This window comes from Colletes latitarsis, chromosome 8, assembly GCF_051014445.1.
Source record: "Colletes latitarsis isolate SP2378_abdomen chromosome 8, iyColLati1, whole genome shotgun sequence".
NCBI classification, from domain to species: domain Eukaryota; kingdom Metazoa; phylum Arthropoda; class Insecta; order Hymenoptera; family Colletidae; genus Colletes; species Colletes latitarsis.
The window spans coordinates 15639101-15663281 of record NC_135141.1 but is presented as its reverse complement, the minus strand read 5'-3'; the positions used below and the strand labels follow the sequence as shown (position 1 = coordinate 15663281).

The window sequence follows — 24181 nt, the reverse complement described above, 5'->3', positions numbered from 1 at the left end:
GTTTCATGCTTCTTTTTCATCTCCACTCTAGGTGGACGCGTTTCTGTCACCGGCGATTTTGGGGGTTTTTACGCGGCGAGGGGACAAGACTGGGAAGACCACGTCGCTCGCGATACTGGGATTTTCATATTTCCATTCAGTGTCGGGATTAGGACGTTTTTTCATCACGAGAAGATTAAAAATTGTTCCTGGACTGCATATTAGGTTTAAATATGACAAATAGGAATTCTGTCTTTAACGATACTGGAATTTTTAGCTTTCCACTAATTTCTTGGACGACTTGCTGGATTAGAGTGTACAGTGGCTCACAGTGAAAATCGTTCACTGCATTAGCTTTCTTAATTTTGACCAAAATATGCATTATATTAACCCTTTGTCCTACAACGATGAGGCTACACTCGACATCGAGTCTCATATATTAAAATCATCAGATTTTTATATTAGCAAGGTATTCGTAAAACAAATCTGTTCTTTTTTGTGGTTATTCCTTTTACGAATAAATTTAGACAAAATTAAATAGTGTACATTTGAAAAATAATATGGAATTAAGTCGTACGTCAAGGGGTTAACATGAGATTTTTATAATTAATGTAATAATATTTCACCTCAATTGTTACTTGTTTCCATATAAAACGAAGCCCAAATATATGAAGCAAAATGAATATATGTAATGACATCTGTGAAATTTGACTCACATTAAAAATCGTCCATTTATAATATTCTGGGATTCCTCTAACTAACATACAGGGTGTTCAGACACCCCTGGGAAAATTTTAATGGGAGATTCTACAGGCGAAAATAAGACGAAAATTAAGAATACTAGTTTGTTGATGGAGGCTTTGTTAAAAAGTTATTAACGTTTAAAGTTCCGCCCGTACTGAATTTTTTTTCTAGAAAGTGGGTAAGGTTTCGGGGGTAGGTCTATTCACCAAAAATTATTGCAATTGAGCACCGCAACCAAAAATAATTTTTTTAGAATGATTTAAATTTTTTAATTTAATTTTTTAATAACTTTTTAATGAAGCCTCAGTCAAGAAATTAATATTCTTGATTTTCGTCTTATTTCCCCAGGGTTGGCCGAATACTCTGCTTGTAATGACATCTATGAAATTTGATTCACATTAATAATCGTCCATTTATAATATTCGAGGATTCCTCTAACTAACATATGTTAATGTGTGTTCAACTGTTTTCCACATTTTTTCGATTAATAAGCATTAGATGAGCATAGTTTTATCACAGAATTTCATGAATTTATCGATTTGGAAGAATGGAATCTCAAAAAACAAAACGAATAACAATAGAGATACGAAAATTAGTAATTTTCCATTATAATGAAGATAAATCTCAACGTGAAATTGCACGAATTATAAATAGAAATCGTACTACAGTAGAATACATTCTTAAAAGATATAAAAGTGAAAACCGCATATCAAACAAATTAAAAAAAAATGAGATTTTAAACAATCATGATGAGCGATATGTTTTGCGACAAATTAAGAAAAATCCCAGGAAAAGTGCTCCAGAAAAAGTTGCAGATGTTAAAATATATTTAAATAAAAAGGTGCACACAGAAAATATGCGTAGAATACGAATACGTTCGCGATACTGGGATTTTCATATTTCCATTCAGTGTCGGGATTAGAACGTTTTTTCATCACGAGAAGATTAAAAATTGTTCCTGGACTGCATATTAGGTTTAAATATGACAAATAGGAATTCTGTCTTTAACGATACTGGAATTTTTAGCTTTCTACTAATTTTTTTGGACGACTTGCTGGATTACAGTGTACAGTGGCTCACAGTGAAAATCGTTCACTGCATTAGCTTTCTTAATTTTGGCCAAAATATGCATTGTATTAATATGAGATTTTTATAATTAACGTAATAATGTTTCATCTCTATTGTTACTTGTTTCCATATAAAAAGAAACCCAAATATTAGCAAATATATGAAGCAAAATGAATATATGTAATGACATCTATGAAATTTGACTCACATTAAAAATCGTCCATTTATAATATTCCGGGAATCCCCTAACTAACATATTTTAATGTGTGTTCAACTGTTTTCCACATTTTTTCAATTAATAAGCATTAGATGAGTATAGTTTTATCACACTATTTCATGAATTTATCGATTTGGAAAAATGGAATCTCAAAAAACAAAACGAATAACAACGGAGATACGAGAATTAGTAATTTTCCATTATAATGAAGATAAATCTCAACGTGAAATTACACGAATTATAAATAGAAATCGTAGAATACATTCTTAAAAGATATAAAAGTGAAAACCGCATATCAAACAAATTTAAAAAAAATAAGATTTTAAACAATCATAATGAGCGATATGTTTTGCGACAAATTAAGAAAAATCCCAGGAAAAGTGTCCCAGAAAAAGCTGCAGATGTTGAAATATATACAAATAAAAAGGTGCACACAGAAAATATTCGTAGAATACTACGGAAAAATAATTATCATGGTCGAGTAGCAAGAAGAAGGCCGTTCATCAGTGCAAAGAACAAACTTAACAGAATCGAATTCGCTCGGAAGTACATTAATCGAGGCTTTTCGTTTTGTAAAAACGTTCTTTTTGCAGACGAAAGTCAATTTCACATATTCGGTTCAGGTGGGGGGGTCATAGTCTGGAGGAAATCGAACACAGAATTAAATGTAAAGAATACATCAGCCCCACAGTTAAAAAGGCGGCGGTTTTGCCATGGTTTGAGGCTGCAGCCAACGATGTCAGTGCAATATATTTTATTAAGGGCAATATGGACAGATGGATGCACTTAGATATTTTAAGGAAGAATTTGAAAGTGTCGAAAAATTAGGAATTTTGAATACATTCCATTTTTATCAGAACAACGAGCCTAAACATAAGTCTGCAATCGTTCGAGAATGGTTACTCTATAATTGCCCAAAGGTAATTGAAACACAACCTCAGTCGTCGGATTTAAATGTTATTGAGCATATATGGTACGAATTAGAGACCAGAATTCGACAACATTTCATACCAAACAAAGATCAATTAAAAGAAGCGTTGAAAATAGAATGGAATAAAATTTCTTCTGAATATACCGAAAAATTAGTTAAATCGATTAATAATAGGCTTAGAGAAGTAGAGAACAGCGAAGAAAACCCGGCCAAATATTAGAAATAAAACTATTTACAATTAGTGTTAAGTTTTTGATTTACAATTAGATGGACGATTTTCATTGTGAGTTTCATTTCATACATATACATTTAAAATGCTGTAATATAATTGTTGGGAATTCCAACATTTATTAGCGAACACCACATTTAGTTTAATATTAGTTTTAAACTACTTAATTAGCAATTTGGCAAGTACCTTCTGCTACAAAGCAAATTGCCATACTATACATATATTAAGACGTTAAACACCGCACTTTGGGAACATAACTGCCCCTTGGAACCGCGGACACCCACCCCTGCACCACCCTCAGTGGGTGGGATTTCGAATATCAGAGGACTGGCCCACGAGGGTTTGATTGACGACACCGAATCTCCACCTATTTTGAAATAAGTATAAAATTGTGGGGCATAACACTTTTCAAGTTAGAACACCACAAGAATCTAAAATTAAACTGTTAACACATATGTATGTATTTGTAAATAAAACGGCTCCACGAACCTAGAGAGAGCAGTAATTATGATTTTACAAAAATTTGTATTTTTGGGTTATATTACGTAATAATAAAAACAAAATAGTTCTCTATTCACAACATTTTTAACTCGTATTTAGACTTATAAGTGGACGATTTTCACTGTGAGGCACTGTAGAAACATCTTTTTTCATTGTTCGTTACATTTCGCGGGACATCCAATAGATATCCAATAGAGCTCTATAATAGAAGTATCCAATATAGCTATCAAATGGAGAAATCCAATACAGGAATCTAATACAGGAATCCAACAGACGAATCCAATAGAGGCATCCACTGTAGCTATATAATACAGCTATCCAATAGAGCTCTAATAGAGATATCCAATAGAGCTATCCAATAGAGCTATCCAATAGAGCTCTATAATAGAGGTACTCAATAGAGCTCTATAATAGAGGTATCGAATAGAGCTATCAAATGGAGGAATCCAATAGAGCTATCAAATGGGGGAATCCAATAGAGAAATCCAATCGAGGAATCTAATAGAGGAATCAAATAGAGGAATGTAATAGAGGAATCTAATAGAGGAATCCAACAGAGGAATCCAATAGAGGCATCCAATATAGCTATAGAATACAGCTATCCAATAGAGCTATCCAATAGAACTCTATAATAGAGGTACTCAATAGAGCTCTATAATAGATGTATCCAATCCAGCTGTCAAATGGCGGAATCCAATAGAGGAATACAATAGAGGCATCCACTGTAGCTATAGAATACAGCTCTCCAATAGAGGTCTATGATAGAGGTACTCAATAGAGCTCTATAATAGAGGTACACATATGTATGTATTTGTAAATAAAACTATTTACTAAATAAAACGGCTCCACGAACCTAGAGAGAGCAGTAATTATTATTTTACAAAAATTTGTATTTTTGGGTTATATTACGTAATAATAAAAACAAAATAGTTCTCTATTCACAACACTTTTAACTCGTATTTAGACTTTTATAAGTGGACGATTTTCACTGTTACATTTCGCGGGACTCGCAGCATGGCGATCCTCGACGAAATTTTTATCCGCGTTGGAATGAAAAATTGCGCTCTATCCAATTGTCGCGACTGCTGTGGGGGGGTGGAAGCGCTCCGTACGTAAAAATCCAAGCAGATTTTCCGTTCAACTGTGCTCTCCGCCTCGGCCCGATCGCGTACCTGGCTCGTTTCGCGGGAGATATCTGTCTTTAAGAGCATTATCTGGATGGCAGACGGGTAGGGAGACGGCAAAAACCGTCCGCCCTCTCGTGGTATGTGAAAAATGATGCACAACCCCAATCCCCCGACACATCTCCACCCCCGCCGGAATGTCCCGAAGGAAGCGTTCCTCCTCGTCGTCTTTCTGGTCCACGACCCCGAAAGACGTGTCACGGGCGAGGTTGCGTTATTCGAAACGATTAACTGGCTGACAGTGTTCGTAAAAAATAATCCTGAAAATATATTTTTAATGCCGCGGGGATTTATCATACCGGGCCGGCGGTTGTCGTTTGAAACGCTTGTTCGAGAAGAGAGGGATTTGGAAAAAGTAATGACTGTTTTACAAAGGGGTGGTCGTGGGTTTCTTTTTTTTAATGATACGCGACCTATTTTGTAGATCTTGCCCGTGACTGGTAACCGGTTTCTAACAGCTGTTGTAATTTTTTGTTTCAGATACGCGGAAGTATTTTCGAAAGCACCGCCAGTTGGAGTTCGGAATGCCACGCTTCTCTGCGAACCACATAAAGGGTTTCTGTATCCGCCCACGATTAACAACGAATTGTAAGTCATTTTTCTTCCCCTTTGTTTTCTTAACGAATTTAACAAATACACATATCGAAACATACTGTTATAATGCATCGAATAATCCACAAGCTGAATGTACTTTTGTTCATTTTTATGCATTGATATCTCTAAAACCTGCAATTGCATCCTTTTTTGGATGTAGTTTACGTACATCCATGTCGATTTTCCATAAAAATTCGTTTTTGATTTTTAATAATTTCGCTTGACGCCCTACAGTAAAGTTGTCTAATACTTTTTTGTAGGTATCCATGAACTCTACTTCCGCTCAAAATTTCAATGAAGTATATTCACTATTATAGGACTTATGGCTGTTTGAAAATTGGACCATTTTTATGGGGGTTTTCTCAGTTTACGGGGTCAAGGATCAACTTTTCGAATATTTTTGCGATTTCTATATATTCTTCATCTAAATACGCGTCGTTTGCGTTTTTGAAAATTAAAATCGTCCAATCCGTTCAGCAGTTATGACATTTTAAAGATTCGTATGAAACTTCAGGGAAGTATTTCTGGCCTGAAATTATATTTTCGGTAAGGAATTTTTTTCTCGAAAATGGTTAGGATTTCAAGGATATATCTATTGACCAAAAATTATTATAATTGGTTCCTGCAATCAAAAATAATTTTTTTAGAACGATTTGAAATTTTTTTTCTTCGTCGGAAATTTAGGCATCTACCCCCTGTCGATTTTTCTTAACCATTCAATTTTCATTTTTGATAATTTCATTTGACGCCCTAGAGAAAAGTTCTCTAATACTTTTCTGTAGGTACCCATAAGCTCTACTTCAGAAAAAAGTTTCATTGAAATATATTTGCAATTGTAGGACTTATGGCTGTTTGAAAATTGGACCATTTTTATTGGGTTTTTCTCAGTTTACGGGGTCAAGGATCAACTTTTCGAATATTTTTGCGATTTCTATATATTTGTCATCTAAATACGTGTCGTTTGCGTTTTTGAAAATTAAAATCGTCCAATCCGTTCAGCAGTTATGACATTTTAAAGATTTGTATGAAATTTCAGGGAAGTTTTCTGGCCTGAAATTATATTTTCGGTAAACAATTTTTTACTCGAAAATGCGTAGGATTTCGGGGTTATGTGTAATGGTAAGAAATGATTGCAATCGACTCTTGCAACCGAAAATAATTTTTCTAAAACGATTTGAAAAATTTTTTTTCTGCCAAAAAATTTCAACACCTACCCGATTTTTTTTCTCGAAAGTGGGTAAGATTTCAGGTATATGACTCTTCACCAAAACTGATTGTAATTGACTCCCGCAGCCAAAAATAATTTTTCCAGAACGATTTGAAGTTTTTTTTCTTCGTCGAAAATTTAGGCACCCTTCACCCTGTCGATTTTCCTTAAAAATTAGTTTTTGATTGTTAGTAATTTTATTTGACGCCCTACAGAAAAGTTGTGTAATACTTTTTTATAGGCACCCATGAGCTCTACTTCAGAAAAAAGTTTCATTGAAATATATTCACTATTATAGGAGTTATGGTAAATTGAAAATTGGACCATTTTTATGGGGTTCTTCTCATTTTAGGGGGTCAAGATACAACTTTTCGAATATTTTTAGAATTTCTACATATTCTACACTAAAATACGCGTCGTTTGGCTTTTTGAACATTAAAATCGTCCAATCCGGACAGAAGTTATGATGATTTAAAGATTCGCTTGAAATTTACGGGAAGCATTTTGGTCTGAAATTATATTTTCTGTAAGGAATTTTTTTCTCGAAAATGGTTAGGATTTCGAGGGTATGTCTATTGACCAAAAATTATTATAATTGGTCCCTGCAATCAAAAATAATTTTTTTAGAACGATTTAAAAAATTTTAATTTTGTTGAAAAATTTCACACCTTTTCAAATTTTTTTCTCCAAACTGGGTAGGATTTCCGGGGTATATCTATTCATAAAAAATGATTATAATCGACCCTTGCAATTGGAAATAATTTTTTTAGAACGATTTGAAATTTTTGAATTTAATTGTTAATAACTTTTTAACGAAGCCTCCATCAACAAATTGGTATTCTTGATTTTCGTCTTATTCAGAATTCCTATTTGTCATATTTAAACCTAATATGCAGTCCAGGAACAATTTTTAATCTTCTCGTGATGAAAAAACGTCCCCACGTTCTAATCCAGAAACTGAATGGAAATATGAAAATCGCAATATCGCGAACGTATTCGTATTCTACGAACATTTTCTGTATGCACCTTTTTATTTAAATATATTTCAACATCTGCAACTTTTTCTGGGATTCTTCTTAATTTGTCGCAAAACATATCGCTCATCATGATTGCTTAAAATCTTATTTTTTTTAAATTTGTTTGATATGCGGTTTTCGCTTTTATATCTTTTAAGAATGTATTCTACAGTAGTACGATTTCTATTTATAATTCGTGCAATTTCACGTTGAGATTTATCTTCATTATAATTACTAATTTTCGTATCTCTATTGTTATTCGTTTTGTTTTTTGAGATTCCATTCTTCCAAATCGATAAATTCATGAAATTCTGTGATAAAACTATGCCCATCTAATGCTTACTAAGCGAAAAAATGTGGAAAACAGTTGAACACACATATGTTAGTTAGAGGAATCCCAGAATATTATAAATGGACGATTTTTAATGTGAGTCAAATTTCATAGATGTCATTACATATATTCATTTTGCTTCATATATTTGCTAATATTTGGGTTTCTTTTTATTATGGGAACAAGTAACAATAGAGATGAGACATTATTACGTTAATTATAAAAATCTCATGTTAATACAATGCATATTTTGGCCAAAATTAAGAAAGCTAATATAGTGAACGATTTTCACTGTGAGCCACTGTGCACTCTAATCCAGCAAGTCGTCCAAAAAAATTAGTAGAAAGCTAAAAATTCCAGTATCGTTAAAGACAGAATTCCTATTTGTCATATTTAAACCTAATATGCAGTCCAGGAACAATTTTTAATCTTCTCGTGATGAAAGAACGTTCCCTCGTTCTAATCCAGAAACCAAATGGAAATATGAAAATCCCAATATCGCGAACGTATTCGTATTCTACGAACATTTTCTGTATGCACCTTTTTATTTAAATATATTTTAACATCTGCAACTTTATCTGGGACACTTTTCCTGGGATTCTTCTTAATTTGTCGCAAAACATATCGCTCATCATGATTGTTTAAAATCTTATTTTTTTTATATTTGTTTGATATGCGGTTTTCGCTTTTATATCTTTCAAGAATGTATTCTACTGTAGTACGATTTCTATTTATAATTCGTGCAATTTCACGTTGAGATTTATCTTCATTATAATTACTAATTTTCGTATCTCCATTGTTATTCGTTTTGTTTTTTGAGATTCCATTCTTCCAAATCGATAAATTCATGAAATTCTGTGATGAAACTATGCTCATCTAATGCTTATTAATTGAAAAAATGTGGAAAACAGTTGAACACACATTAAAATATGTTAGTTAGGGGATTCCCGGAATATTATAAATGGACGATTTTTAATGTGAGTCAAATTTCATAGATGTCATTACATATATTCATTTTGCTTCATATATTTGCTAATATTTGTGCTTCATTTTATATGGAAACAAGTAACAATTGAGGTGAAATATTATTACATTAATTACAAAAATCTCATCTTCATATAATGCATATTTTAGCCAAAATTAAGAAAGCTAATGTAGTGAACGATTTTCACTGTGAGCCACTGTAAATCTGCTACAATATAGTATTAATCACCGTCCTTCATAATATTGCCTGAATACAATCGTATATAGTTAAAAAAATAACAAGTGCATACGTACGCGATGAATTTTCTCGAAAATCCAGCCGAGAACAAAGAATTGTTACTAGATATTCTCGATATAATTTCTCATAAAGAATACGCCCGAGTCTGATTTACTATTCGTACCGAAACACCTTCTATCAATAGAATTATACAAAGTATAGTGTCCTATCCACAACGATCAATTTATCCTTTGGAACGTTTTTTCTTTCGAAGATTCTGAACGGGAGTGTCAGGAAAAGTCGACGGACTTCCGAGGCCACTGTATTATAAAACGAAAGTGAGTGACCTCCTGGCACTGGTTTCTTCCATTTCTCGAATCCTTGGAGGTCGCGTGACGTGATGGATACGCGAAAATGTCACCAGCACGGCCTCGGGGCCAACGTGGCAGCCGACCCTCTGACCATTATGCTAAACCATTGTCCACTATCTGCCTAAGATAGCCGACGGCTCGAGTCGTACGCCTGTTCACCCTCGACTCTGTCGAGACCGTTAAAAAATCATTTTTGCCAACGATCTTCGACCTTCTTCCTCGCAACGCTTCTCGTCGATTCTTGGCTATTGAATACATCGATCAAATTGTTCGAAACGGGCTCGATAAATAAATTGTTTCACCTAGGGATTGTAATTTATTATAACGGGCTTTCCAATAGAGCGATAGAACTTTGAATTTAAAGAAAATAGTTGTTTCGTTTTGATGTACATATACAATTACTTTGAAATTAATGTACACTTAAATGAAACTCTTTTTATTTCGATATAAGTAATTTTAACAGAGTTGATAATGTTCGAAAGTAAAAAAGAAGAAACGATACCGTTCTCTGAAGAACGAGAAATCTTATTTCTGATCGCCAACGTGTGTTCAATGGAAACTACAAAATAACAAGTACTTCATGGAGCAGTTAAACATTTATATTTGTTGCACTATAATTTGACAAAATTTTGAGGATATTCCTATTTAGTTAACGCGTTAAGATGATTTTAATTTTGATATTACACCTATGAAGGTTTAATTGCATGTAACGAAAAAATCTACGGTCTAGTTTATTTGTATCTAAATAATCGATAATCTACTACTGTGCTTCGTATGTTTTTCAAACCACACCGTACAGGTAATAGACGTTTTATTTAGATATTGTATCGGTTTAATTATCACGAGCGGATGGCGAATTCGATTCTCGTCGTTAGCTCGAATTATATTCAATAAACGGAGGCGATATCCTGTCTTGTTGGTTCGTGTTCTTTTTTTCCATCTCGACGAGGATTTCTCTGATTCCCTCCATTTTTCTCTGGCTCACCTCGATGCATCCGCCATTATTCGGGCGTTAGGCAAATACACGAGGAGAGACGACAAGCTCGTCCGGGGTGGTTTTTGCCTCGTGAAAATTCAAATGAGACCGCGCGGCATATTGCGCTGAATCGAAATTAATGTCGCGCAACTAATTATCGGTCGACAATCATCGTCGTCCCGTATCAGTTTGTCGTTCGTTTCGCAGCGTCGAATCGCGCGTCCATAAATTTCTGCTTACGCCGTTGGGGACGTATTGGCGTTAATTTTTATTATCCGCTGCGCGACAATTTCAAATTAAATCGTTTAACGAGCGTCGTTCCACTTTTTCGCCGCGACGGTACATCTCTTCGCGCTCGTTCCGTTCGTAAACGCGCATGGAATTTTATAAACGTTGCTAACATCGATACTTCTGACTCCGTCGACAGAATCTCAGACGTTAGAATTTGTTTATTCGAGCCTGAAGACCAGTTTTTGTCAGTTAATAAATACCAGAGGTTGCTTAAAATATATTATACCTGTGCTTCTTAACCTTTTTATTCCTCGGATCCCTTTTGGCAGTCTAATGGAACTCGTTTCTTTATGTGGTGTTTCTCAAAGTAATGTTCTTAATACGTGACGTCTGTAAAGAAATATTAAAAAAGAGTGAAATGGTAGAGAACGCTCTAATTGATATAGTAGATACGTCCAATAGAGCTCTATAGTAGAAATATCCAATAAAGCTATCCAATAAAGCTCTATAATAGAGATATCCAATAGAGCTATCCAATAGAGCTCTATAATAGAGGTACTCAATAGAGCTCTATAATAGAGGTATTCAATAGAGCTATCAAATGGAGAAATCCAATAGAGGAATCTAATAGAGGAATCTAATAGAGGAATCTAATAGGGGAATCCAATAGAGGAATCCAATAGAGGAATCTAATAGAGAAATCTAATAGGGGAATCCAACAGAGAAATCCAATAGAGGCATCCACTGTAGCTATAGAATACAGCTATCACATAGAGCTCTAATAGAGATATCCAATAGAGCTATCCAATAGAGCTCTATAATAGAGGTACTCAATAAAGCTCTATAATAGAGGTACTCAATAAAGCTCTATAATAGAGGTACTTAATAAAGCTCTATAATACAGGTATTCAATAGAGCTATCAAATGGAGGAATCCAATAGAGGAATCTAATAGGGGAATCCAATAGAGGCATCCACTGTAGCTATAGAATACAGCTATCACATAGAGCTCTAATAGAGATATCCAATAGAGCTGTATAATAGAGGTACTCAATAAAGCTCTATAAGACAGGTACTTAATAAAGCTCTATAATAGAGGTACTTAATAAAGCTCTATAATAGAGGTATTCAATAGAGCTATCAAATGGAGGAATCCAATAAAGGAATCTAATGGAGGAATCCAACAGAGAAATCCAATAGAGGCATCGACTGTAGTTATTAAATAGAGCTCTGATAGAGATATCCAACAGAGTTCTATAATAGAGGTACTCAATAGAGCTCTATAATAGAGGTATCCAGTAGAGCTATCAAATGGAGAAATCCAATAGAGGAATCCAATAGAGGAATCTAATAGGGGAATCCAATAGAGGAATCCAATAGAGGAATCTAATAGAGGAATCTAATAGGGGAATCCAACAGAGGAATCCAATAGAGGCATCCACTGTAGCTATAGAATATAGCTATCACATAGAGCTCTAATAGAGATATCCAATAGAGCTATCCAATAGAGCTCTATAATAGAGGTACTCAATAAAGCTCTATAATAGAGGTACTTAATAAAGCTCTATAATAGAGGTACTTAATAAAGCTCTATAATAGAGGTATTCAATAGAGCTATCAAATGGAGGAATCCAATAGAGGAATCTAATAGGGGAATCCAATAGAGGCATCCACTGTAGCTATAGAATACAGCTATCACATAGAGCTCTAATAGAGATATCCAATAGAGCTGTATAATAGAGGTACTCAATAAAGCTCTATAATACAGGTACTTAATAAAGCTCTATAATAGAGGTATTCAATAGAGCTATCAAATGGAGGAATCCAATGGAGGAATCCAATAGAGGAATCCAATAGAGGAATCTAATGGAAGAATCCAACAGAGAAATCCAATAGAGGCATCGACTGTAGTTATTAAATAGAGCTCTGATAGAGATATCCAATAGAGCTCTATAATAGAGGTACTCAATAGAGCTCTACAATAGAGGTAGCCAGTAGAGCTATCAAATGGAGAAATCCAATAGAGGAATCCAATAGAGGAATCTAATAGAGGAATCTAATAGAGGAATCCAATAGAGGAATCTAATAGAGGAATCTAATAGGGGAATCCAATAGAGGCATCCACTGTAGCTATAGAATACAGCTATCACATAGAGCTCTAATAGAGATATCCAATAGAGCTATCCAATAGAGCTCTATAATAGAGGTACTCAATAAAGCTCTATAATAGAGGTACTTAATAAAGCTCTATAATAGAGGTATTCAATAGAGCTATCAAATGGAGGAATCCAATAGAGGAATCCAATAGAGGAATCTACTAGAGGAATCCAATAGAGGAATCTAATAGAGGAATCTAATAGAGGAATCTAATAGAGGAATCCAATAGAGGCATCCACTGTAGCTATAGAATACAGCTATCACATAGAGCTCTAATAGAGATATCCAATAGAGCTATCCAATAGAGCTCTATAATAGAGGTACTCAATAAAGCTCTATAATAGAGGTACTTAATAAAGCTCTATAATAGAGGTATTCAATAGAGCTATCAAATGGAGGAATCCAATGGAGGAATCCAATGGAGGAATCCAATAAAGGAATCTAATGGAGGAATCCAACAGAGAAATCCAATAGAGGCATCGACTGTAGTTATTAAATAGAGCTCTGATAGAGATATCCAATAGAGCTCTATAATAGAGGTACTCAATAGAGCTCTACAATAGAGGTATCCAGTAGAGCTATCAAATGGAGTAATCCAATAGAGGAATCTAATAGAGGAATCTAATAGGGGAATCTAATAGAGGAATCCAACAGAGGAATCCAATAGAGGCATCCACTGTAGCTATAGAATACAGCTATCACATAGAGCTCTAATAGAGATATCCAATAGAGCTCTATAATAGAGGTACTCAATAAAGCTCTATAATAGAGGTACTTAATAAAGCTCTATAATAGAGGTATTCAATAGAGCTATCAAATGGAGGAATCCAATGGAGGAATCCAATGGAGGAATCCAATAAAGGAATCTAATGGAGGAATCCAACAGAGAAATCCAATAGAGGCATCGACTATAGTTATTAAATAGAGCTCTGATAGAGATATCCAATACAGTTCTATAATAGAGGTACTCAATAGAGCTCTATAATAGAGGTATCCAGTAGAGCTATCAAATGGAGAAATCCAATAGAGGAATCCAATAGAGGAATCTAATAGAGGAATCTAATAGAGGAATCCAACAGAGGAATCCAATAGAGGCATCCACTGTAGCTATAGAATACAGCTATCAAATAGAGCTCTGATAGAGATATCGAATAGAACTATCCAATAGAGCTCTATAATAGAGGTACTCAATAGAGTTCTATAATAGAGGTACTCAATAGAGCTCTATAATAGATGTACTCAATAGAGCTACTCAATTTTAACTTTACGAAGACAACAAGAATTTTTGAAAGAGTTCTGCAGCGTTGGTATCTGTTTGCTGGATGTAAACTAATTTCCTAAAAAGGATATTCTCAGAAAATTTTGGATTTCAACTCCAAACCTTAGTAAAGTACTTCCGAATATGAAAATTGTCAAAGACGTAAACTTCTATGTTTCTCTTCTATGTATATCAGCAATTTGGTGAAGAAGACTTACAATTTCTCTGTATAATACATAGTAGTAAATTCAGTATATGGGTAAATAAATATTATGAACCTTTTTGTTTAATTTTACTGTGTTTGATGGCTAGGTTGACTCTGATTCGAGCATCGATAAAAAGTGGGACGTTAAAATCTCTAGTTCCAGCGATAAAGGCGTGTCTGTTGAATATTCTCTTCAAATTTGAAGTAAATCGGTCTGCTAGATCTTGAAATATCATATAAGCCAATTTAAATGCGTTTTTTAAAACAAGAAGCTATAACTCTCGCAATTTTTGATATTTTTTTATGAAAAAAATACTGCACGTACCTATAAGACGAATAAATATTTCTGCAAAATGTCAGTACAAAACGACCTACCTGTCGTTAAAAAATAAAACACAAAGAAAGGCCAGAGAAATGACAGCCTAGACCAGATTATTGGTACAGTTATCTTATTTCTAAATGAAATCCAACAAATGATTTCTAGCTGGACACCCTGTATAGGGTGTTGCAAGTTCTCTTCGTCGAACGAAATATTACGACGCCACGTATTTAGCGGGATTTTTCAAAGTGTTATTGATCATAGCGGTGCGAGATGCCGGTGCGGTACGCGAGCTTCAGGAACCACGCCAGGATCAGGCGAACAATTGCAGGGCAAAAAGCTGGAGCCGCTGCACGGCAAGAAATTTCTAATTTGCGGTATAATTAAGGGAGACGGAGCAAAAACCATCACGGATTCTACGCCGTTGCCGGAAAATCGTGAATTCCGCCTTGCGCGAATACGCCCCTGGCTCGTTCGTAGACCGACTCTGTACGCGTTTCATCCTTGCAGATTGTTAAGTAAATAATTCATCGAGCAGAGCTTCGTTATATACAGTGACTCGCGAAACTTCTCGAACGTTCGCTACTAAAATTTTAAACAATAGAAATATCCATGTTATACTTAAGTTCTGAAAGTAACGTAACTATTATAAGGCCCAAGTATCGAGATTATACACGCGTTAACTTAATGCGGTATAAAATAATATTTGTTGGTATGTGTCTTATGTTAAAATAGATTCGAATACAGAAATTATAAGAATTACATTACTTAACATTTACAGCTTTATAACAACTTTATGAATGTATAAAGTATGTGTCTTATGTTAAAGTAGATTCGAATACAGAAATTATAAGAATTACATTACTTAACATTTACAGCTTTATAACAACTTTATGAATATATAAAGATTGACGAAGCTGTAAGTTTAATAGAATTACAGAAATTTTGCGGATGATATTTTACACCAGAGAGTGCAAATTATGCACAGTATCGATGATGCAACCGAGAAAAGTGTGATTCTGCATGAAAAAAACAAATTAAAAATACGAAATAAAAGTTGTTCATTTGGGACTTCGTTTTCGAGAAAATCGACTTTGATCATTCATTTTGTATATCTGTAACAAAGTTCGATTTGAACTTTAGCATAAGTAGAAACAGTATGTAGCAGACTTTTCAAATTCAATTATCTTCTCATTCGTGACGAAGACTTCAGACTTACAATTTAAAATTTGCAAAAGAATACATAAACAAAGAATGCTTTTTGGGGCAAAATTATCTTTTCAGACGAAAGCAAATTTGAAATAAAGAAATTTGATTCAGGCTTGACTATTTATTTAATGGATCGTTTGTGCTTCCATTTGTTGTTCATTGATATATGTAATTGTAATTTTATTACGTATTGTTGCTATAAACATTTTTGAGGAAAACTACCAATCTTTTTAAAATTCTACAGATTTTGTACTTCCAGAATTTGATACTGCAAAAATGACGAAAGTGCACAAATAACACAAAATAGTTTCTACATGCGTTATGTGAAAACATTAAGTACAAATGTATGTTTGTCGGTGTTTTTTATATCTTATAATTTATATTTCCAAATTTTGTTGCAGATATTCCGTAGTAACTGCCGAGGAGTGGTCAAAGTTGATGCAATTTTACGACGTCGACTATCCAGTCACCATCAAGAAGACTGGATGCGAGTTTTACACAGATCCAAGTGAGTAGAAATATATTATTTTTGCTAATAAAAATTCAATTTTATCTTTGCTCCATTTGATATCATTGATGAAATTGTTTGGAGTACGCGTAATCGTTAGATTCTTTAGAGCACTGCAAATTATATTCGTCACATTTGCTGAAATATATTTATTAAGTTTCATTGCTACTGGATGTTTCGTTCCTTTTCTGTGGGACATTTTCGAGAATACAACTTTAAAATAATTTGTATCAGTTAGCCCACATTTCGACGATATGTCGTGCGATAAATCTTTAAAGAGTAAAAGAGTTGTATTAACATTTAAAAACACGTATGAAGTGTCTCAAACGGATAAAGAAATTAACAATCGCTTTCTCAGAAGAATATGAAGTCATTTATAAAATGGCTTCAAGCCGTGTGGGACAATATTCGAATAAAAGTAACGAATAAATAATTAATCGTTATTCGTTCATTTATTATTCGAGTTATTCGTGTGACAAGTTTTTATTCATTATTCGTTATCGTCATTTCTTACTCGCATTTAGCTCTTGACAAGGTAATATTATTTTTATTACTTATGTTATAATATAAATTAGCTGTATTGCACTGTTATTATTACAGATTCTGTAACTAGTAGTATCTATTTTTATACATCAGAAAATGGCGATTGTTAAGCTAGATTGCTTGCTAAATATAATTCGAGGTTTATGTTAATATTTATTTTTAATCTTTGCCTACTAGGCTTAGTATAATTTTCAGTTTACATATTTACATTACTCATGTTTTATTTATTTAACTACTAACTTATTCTACCTTCTTTACTATACAGGGTGTTCGGCCACCCCTGGGAAAAATTGTAATGGCAGATTCTAGAGGTCAAAATAAGACGAAAATCAAGAATACTAATTTGTTGATGGAGGCTTCCTTAAAAAGTTATTAACGTTTAAAATTCCGTCCGTACTGAATTTTTTTCTCGAAAATGCGCAAGATTTCGGGGGTTTGTCTATTCACCAAAAATGATTGTAATTGACCCCCGCAACCGAAAATAATTTTTCCAGAATGATTTGAAATTTTTGAATTTTGTCGAAAAATTTTACACCTTCTCGAATTTTTTTCTTGTAAGTGGGTAGAATTTCGAGGGTATGTCTAATGACCAAAAATGGTTGTAATTGACCCCCGCAACCGAAAATAATTTTTTCAGAATGTTTCGAAATATTTATTTTTCGCTAAAAATTTAGGCACCTAAATTGTCGATTTTCCTTAAAAATTCGTTTTTAAATTTTAATAATTTCGCTTGACGTCCTACAGAAAAGTTGTTTAATACTTTTTTGTAGGTACCCATGAGCTTTACTTCAGAAAAAAGTTTCATTGAAATATACTTACTATCGTAGGAGGTATGGCTGTTTGAAAATTGGACCATTTTTATGGGGTTTTTCGCATTGTAGGGGGTCAAGAAACAACTTTCCGAATATTTTTAGAATTTGTACATATTCTCCATCAAAATACGCGTAATTTGCTTTTTTAAACATTAAAATCGACCTATCCGTTCAGAAGTTATGACGTTTTAAAGATTCGCACGAAATTTCGGGGTAACATTTCTGGCCAGAAATGATATTTTTGGTAAGGAATTTTTTTCTCGAAAGTAGTTAGGATTTCGAGGGTATGTCTATTGACCAAAAACCATTATAATAGCCCCCTCTAACTAAATATAATTTTTTTACTATGATTTGAAATTTTTTAATTTCGTCTAAAAATTTCAGTACCTACTCGAATTTTTTTCTAGAAAGTGGGTAGGATTTCGAGGGTATGTCTATTCACCAAAAGTGATTGTAATTGATTCCCGCAAGAGAAAATATTTTTTCCAGAACGATTTGAAATTCGTTAATTTCGACGAAAAATTTTAGTATCTATTCGAATTTTTTTCTCGAAAGTGAGTAGGATTTTGAGGGTATGTCTATTCACAAAAAATGATTGTAATTGATCCCTGCAATAGAAAATAATTTTTCCAGAACGACTTGAATTTTTCTTTTTCGTCGAAAAATTTAGGCACCTACCCCCTGTCGATTTTTCTTAAAAATTCATGTTTTATTTTTAATAATTTTGTTCGATGTTCTACAGAAAAGTTGTCTAATACCTTTTTGTAGGTACCCATGAGCTCTACTTCGGAAAAAAGTTTCATTGAAATATATTCACTATTGTAGGAGTTATGGTCGTTCGAATTTTTGACCATTTCAATGCTGTTTTTCTCATTTTGCGGGGTGAACGATCAACTTTTCGAATATTTTTACGATTTGTACATATTCTCCATCAAAATACGCGTAATTTGCTTTTTTAAACATTAAAATCGACCTATCCGTTCAGAAGTTATGACGTTTTAAAGATTCGCACGAAATTTCGGGGTAACATTTCTGGCCAGAAATGATATTTTTGGTAAGGAATTTTTTTCTCGAAAGTAGTTAGGATTTCGAGGGTATGTCTATTGACCAAAAACCATTATAATTGCACCCTCTAACTAAATATAATTTTTTTAGTATGATTTGAAATTTTTTAATTTCGTCTAAAAATTTCAGTACCTACTCGAATTTTTTTCTAGAAAGTGGGTAGGATTTCGAGGGTATGTCTATTCACCAAAAGTGATTGTAATTGATTCCCGCAACAGAAAATATTTTTTCCAGAACGATTTGAAATTCGTTAATTTCGACGAAAAATTTTAGTATCTATTCGAATTTTTTTCTCGAAAGTGAGTAGGATTTTGAGGGTATGTCTATTCACAAAAAATGATTGTAATTGATCCCTGCAATAGAAAATAATTTTTCCAGAACGACTTGAATTTTTCTTTTTCGTCGAAAAATTTAGGCACCTACCCCCTGTCGATTTTTCTTAAAAATTCATGTTTTATTTTTAATAATTTTGTTCGATGTTCTACAGAAAAGTTGTCTAATACCTTTTTGTAGGTACCCATGGGCTCTACTTCGGAAAAAAGTTTCATTGAAATATATTCACTATTGTAGGAGTTATGGTTGTTTGAAGTTTTGACCATTTCTATGCTGTTTTTTTCATTTTGCGGGGTGAAGGACCAACTTTTCGAATATTTTTACGATTTGTACATATTCTCCATCAAAATACGCGTAATTTGCTTTTTTAAACATTAAAATCGTCCAATCCATTCAGAAGTTATGACATTTTAAAGATTCACACAAAATTTCGGGGTAACATTTCTGGCCAGAAATTAGATTTTCGGTAAGGAATTTTTTTCTCGAAAGTGATTACGATTTCGAGGGTATGTCTATTGACCAAAAACTATTATAATAGCCCCCTCTAACTAAATATAATTTTTTTAGTATGATTTGAAATTTTTTAATTTCGTCTAAAAATTTCAGTACCTACTCGAATTTTTTTCTAGAAAGTGGGTAGGATTTCGAGGGTATGTCTATTCACCAAAAGCGATTGTAATTGATTCCCGCAACAGAAAATATTTTTTCCAGAACGATTTGAAATTCGTTAATTTCGACGAAAAATTTTAGTATCTATTCGAATTTTTTTCTCGAAAGTGAGTAGGATTTCGAGGGCATGTCTATTCACCAAAAATGATTGTAATTTTTTGGCTGCCGGCATATTCAACGAAGGATTTTCGTTCGCCTTTCAAATAATGCAAGAGCTCAGTATAGTAATTGGACAGCAGAGTAAAACATTCATTGATCGTGAAAATAAACGCCGTATTAAATAGCAGTAGCGCCGCAGTCTTCATTGCACAAAAGAGGCTCTCGCTTCTCTAAAAAAAGAAAAAATGGCTAAATCACAACTTTTCGAAGAAGAGGAAGATCTGTTCCATGGCCCTGGAATCGTAGATTAGTAAAAAACCACGGTAAATTGAAATGAATTACGAATTTTTCACGATTTTTCTATTACTGAAACTTTAAACGCGTTTTTCTCGAAACGCAAAATTTCGCACGCCGTGCAACAAAGCTCAAAAACTAATCACTCGATCTTTATGAAACTTGGCACAAATATTCTATAAATAATTGGCCTCAGCATGACGAGCTCCGATTTTTTATTTTTGTATTTAAAACACTGATATTAACAATTATTCATAACAAAAAACTCCTTCTTTTCTTCATAACTTCGCCATTTTTGCAATTTTGCAAATTTTAACAAAAGAAAAACGTCATGCTGAGCGTTCTTCCATAAACTAAAGAATCCATCTTAATTTTTTGGTTTCGGATCATTTTTGAAACCTGTACGCTGCACGGCGCATTTACAAAATGCCATTTTCAAGCCGCCATTGTACCGTCCTTATTAACAATTACGGCTTAAAAAAAATACTCATGTTACATTATAATATTAATAAATGATACCTAAAATTTTAAATCAATCTATGCATTAGATTTTTCACAAAAAATTCTTGAAAAACAGGCCATTTACATGAGGTTCCCCCCTTAATAGAGTGAAAAAGAGTAAAGAATAACGAAAAGGTCAATCGAGTCACATGTTCGATACACAGTAGGAAATCGTACAATGACCGTTACGTATGATCGTCCAGAAGAAAATTCCAGTGGCAGATATTGATGTCTAGCGATTACCAATTAGACATGACGAAGAGATTACTCGGTCCCACGTTTCGTGTCACGTAAATACATGGAGAAGGAAAAAAGTGACGGTATAACGAATCGTGGACGTAAATTGAAAAGATTATAACGTGACGGTTATCGTTGCACATGTGCGACACGATAGGCGTATCAATTTCCTGGTAAAGTGCAGAACCGAAGACCGATCGCGCAATTAACGGCTTTCTCTTTATTCCATCCTGGGACTGTTCGATCTTATCGGCAATTAATTTTCGTAGGATTCCGGGGGGATCATTATGTAAACGATCGTCCCTAGACGGATCGTTACTGGTGCTCTCCCCCGTGTGTACGTGCTCGGTCTAATTATTGGTACACAATCTCACGCACACCACGCGGCCCCCGACGCGTCGGTGATTTTTCTTTTTTGGGTTTAAACGGAAACCACTCGATGCGTGTAGAATATATTTGTGACTTAATCGGATCCAGACAGTCGCGGATACTTCTAACGCTGTCACCGGGTTTCAGCTCCTTTTTTTCTAGCCTTCTGCAAACTTCGTTAGAATTGTGATAAATCTTGGCTACGGCTTAACCGGCCCTCTGGAATTTATTTGTAACTCAATCGAGTCAAGTTACGTGATACGTACGTACTTCTATTGCTCCGGACAAGCTCCAATTCTGTTTTTTAGCTTGCAAAACTTTGTTAGAATACATCTTTGCTTAGGGACAACTGGGTCACCGAAGGGGCCATTTTTCTTTCTTTTCAATTTTCGAAAGTTCATTTACATACAGGGTGTTCGGCCACCCCTGGGAAAAATTTTAATGGGGACTTCTAGAGGCCAAAATGAGACGAAAATCAAGAATACCAATTTCTTGATGGAGGCTTTGTTAAAAAGTTATTAACAATTAAATTCAAAAATGTCAAATCGTTATGAAAAAATTATTTTCGGGTGTGGGGGTTAATTACCATCATTTATGGTGAATAGATATACCCCCGAAATTTTACCCATTTTCTAGAAAAAAATTCGAGAAGGTGTAAAATTTCTCGACGGAAAAAAAAAATTTCAAATCGTTTTGGAAAAATTATTTTCGGTTGCGGGGGTCAATTACAATCATTTTTGGTCATTATACATATCCGCGAAATCCTACGCACTTTCGAGAAAAAAATTCCTTATCGAAAATCTCATTAGGTGCCCAAAATTTTTCGACGAAAAAAAAAAAATTTCAAATCGTTCTAGAAAAATTATTTTCGGGTGTGGGGGTTAATTACCATCATTTATGGTGAATAGATATACCCCCGAAATTTTACCCATTTTCTAGAAAAAAATTCGAGAAGGTGTAAAATTTCTCGACGGAAAAAAAAAATTTCAAATCGTTTTGGAAAAATTATTTTCGTTTGCGGGGGTCAATTACAATCATTTTTGGTCATTACACATATTCCCGAAATCCTACGCACTTTCGAGAAAAAAATTGCTTACCGAAAATCTCATTAGGTGCCTAAATTTTTCGACGAAAAAAAAAAAATTTCAAATCGTTCTAGAAAAATTATTTTCGGTTGCGGGGGTCAATTACAATCATTTTTTGTGAATAGACATACCCCAGAAATCCCACCCATTTTCTAGAAAAAAATTGGAGAAGTTGTGAAATTTCTCGATGGGAAAAAAATATTTCAAATCGTTCTGAAATAAATATTGTTAGCTGTGGGGGTCAATTACAATCATTTTTGGTGAATAGACATATCCCCGAAATCCTACGCACTTTTGACAAAAAAATTCTTCACCGAAAATATAATTTCTGACCAGAAATGCTTCCTCGAAATTTCATGCAAATGTTTAAAATATCATAACTTCTGAATGGATTGGAGGATTTTAATGTTTCAAATGGCAAACAATTCGTATTTTAGCGAAAAGTATGTAGAAATTCCAAGAATATTCGAAAAGTTGATCCTTGACCCCGCAAAATGAGAAAAACCCAATAAAAATGGTCCAATTGTCAAACAGCCATAACTCCTACAATAGTGAACGTATCTCACTGTAATTTAGTAGAGATGTAGACCTCATGGATACTCATAAAATTGTATTAAACAACTTTTCTGTACAGCGCCAACCAAATTTATTAAAAATGTAAAACGAATTTTTAAGAAAAATCGACAGGGAGAATAGGTGCCTAAATTTTTCGACAAAAAAAAAATTTCAAATCGTTCTAGAAAAATTATTTTCGGTTGCGGGGGTCAATTACAATCATTTTTTGTGAATAGACATACCCCTGAAATCCCACCCATTTTCTAGAAAAAAATTGGAGAAGTTGTGAAATTTCTCGATGAGAAAAAAATATTTCAAATCGTTCTGAAATAAATATTGTTAGCTGTGGGGGTCAATTACAATCATTTTTGGTGAATAGACATATCCCCGAAATCCTACGCACTTTTGACAAAAAAATTCTTCACCGAAAATATAATTTCTGACCAGAAATGCTTCCTCGAAATTTCATGCAAATGTTTAAAATATCATAACTTCTGAATGGATTGGAGGATTTTAATGTTTCAAATGGCAAACAATTCGTATTTTAGCGAAAAATATGTAGAAATTCCAAGAATATTCGAAAAGTTGTTCCTTGACCCCGCAAAATGAGAAAAACCCAATAAAAATGGTCCAATTGTCAAACAGCCATAACTCCTACAATAGTGAACGTATCTCACTGTAATTTAGTAGAGATGTAGACCTCATGGATACTCATAAAATTGTATTAAACAACTTTTCTGTACAGCGCCAACCAAATTTATTAAAAATGTAAAACGAATTTTTAAGAAAAATCGACAGGGAGAATAGGTGCCTAAATTTTTCGACAAAAAAAAAATTTCAAATCGTTTTGGAAAAATTATCTTCGGTTGCAGGGGTCAATTACAATCATTTTTGGTCATTATACATATTCCCGAAATCCTACGCACTTTCGAGAAAAAAATTCCTTATCGAAAATCTCATTAGGTGCCCAAAATTTTTCGACGAAAAAAAAAAAATTTCAAATCGTTCTAGAAAAATTATTTTCGGGTGTGGGGGTTAATTACCATCATTTATGGTGAATAGACATACCCCTGAAATTTTACCCATTTTCTAGAAAAAAATTCGAGAAGGTGTAAAATTTCTCGACGGAAAAAAAAAATTTCAAATCGTTTTGGAAAAATTATTTTCGGTTGCGGGAGTCAATT

At 33.8% G+C, this 24181-nt stretch overlaps 1 protein-coding gene across 3 annotated transcripts in view; it reads left to right on the top strand.

Annotated features, from left to right (window-relative positions):
• The window catches only part of LOC143344907 (ubiquitin carboxyl-terminal hydrolase 48), a 281101-nt gene that overhangs the window by 68157 nt on the left and 188763 nt on the right, over positions 1–24181 (top strand). For all 3 annotated transcript variants that reach the window (XM_076771516.1, XM_076771515.1, XM_076771517.1), the window contains 2 exons: positions 5334–5441; positions 16329–16435. In XM_076771516.1, the coding sequence (XP_076627631.1) occupies positions 5334–5441; positions 16329–16435 (215 nt within the window). The remainder of the gene's footprint in view (positions 1–5333; positions 5442–16328; positions 16436–24181) is intronic.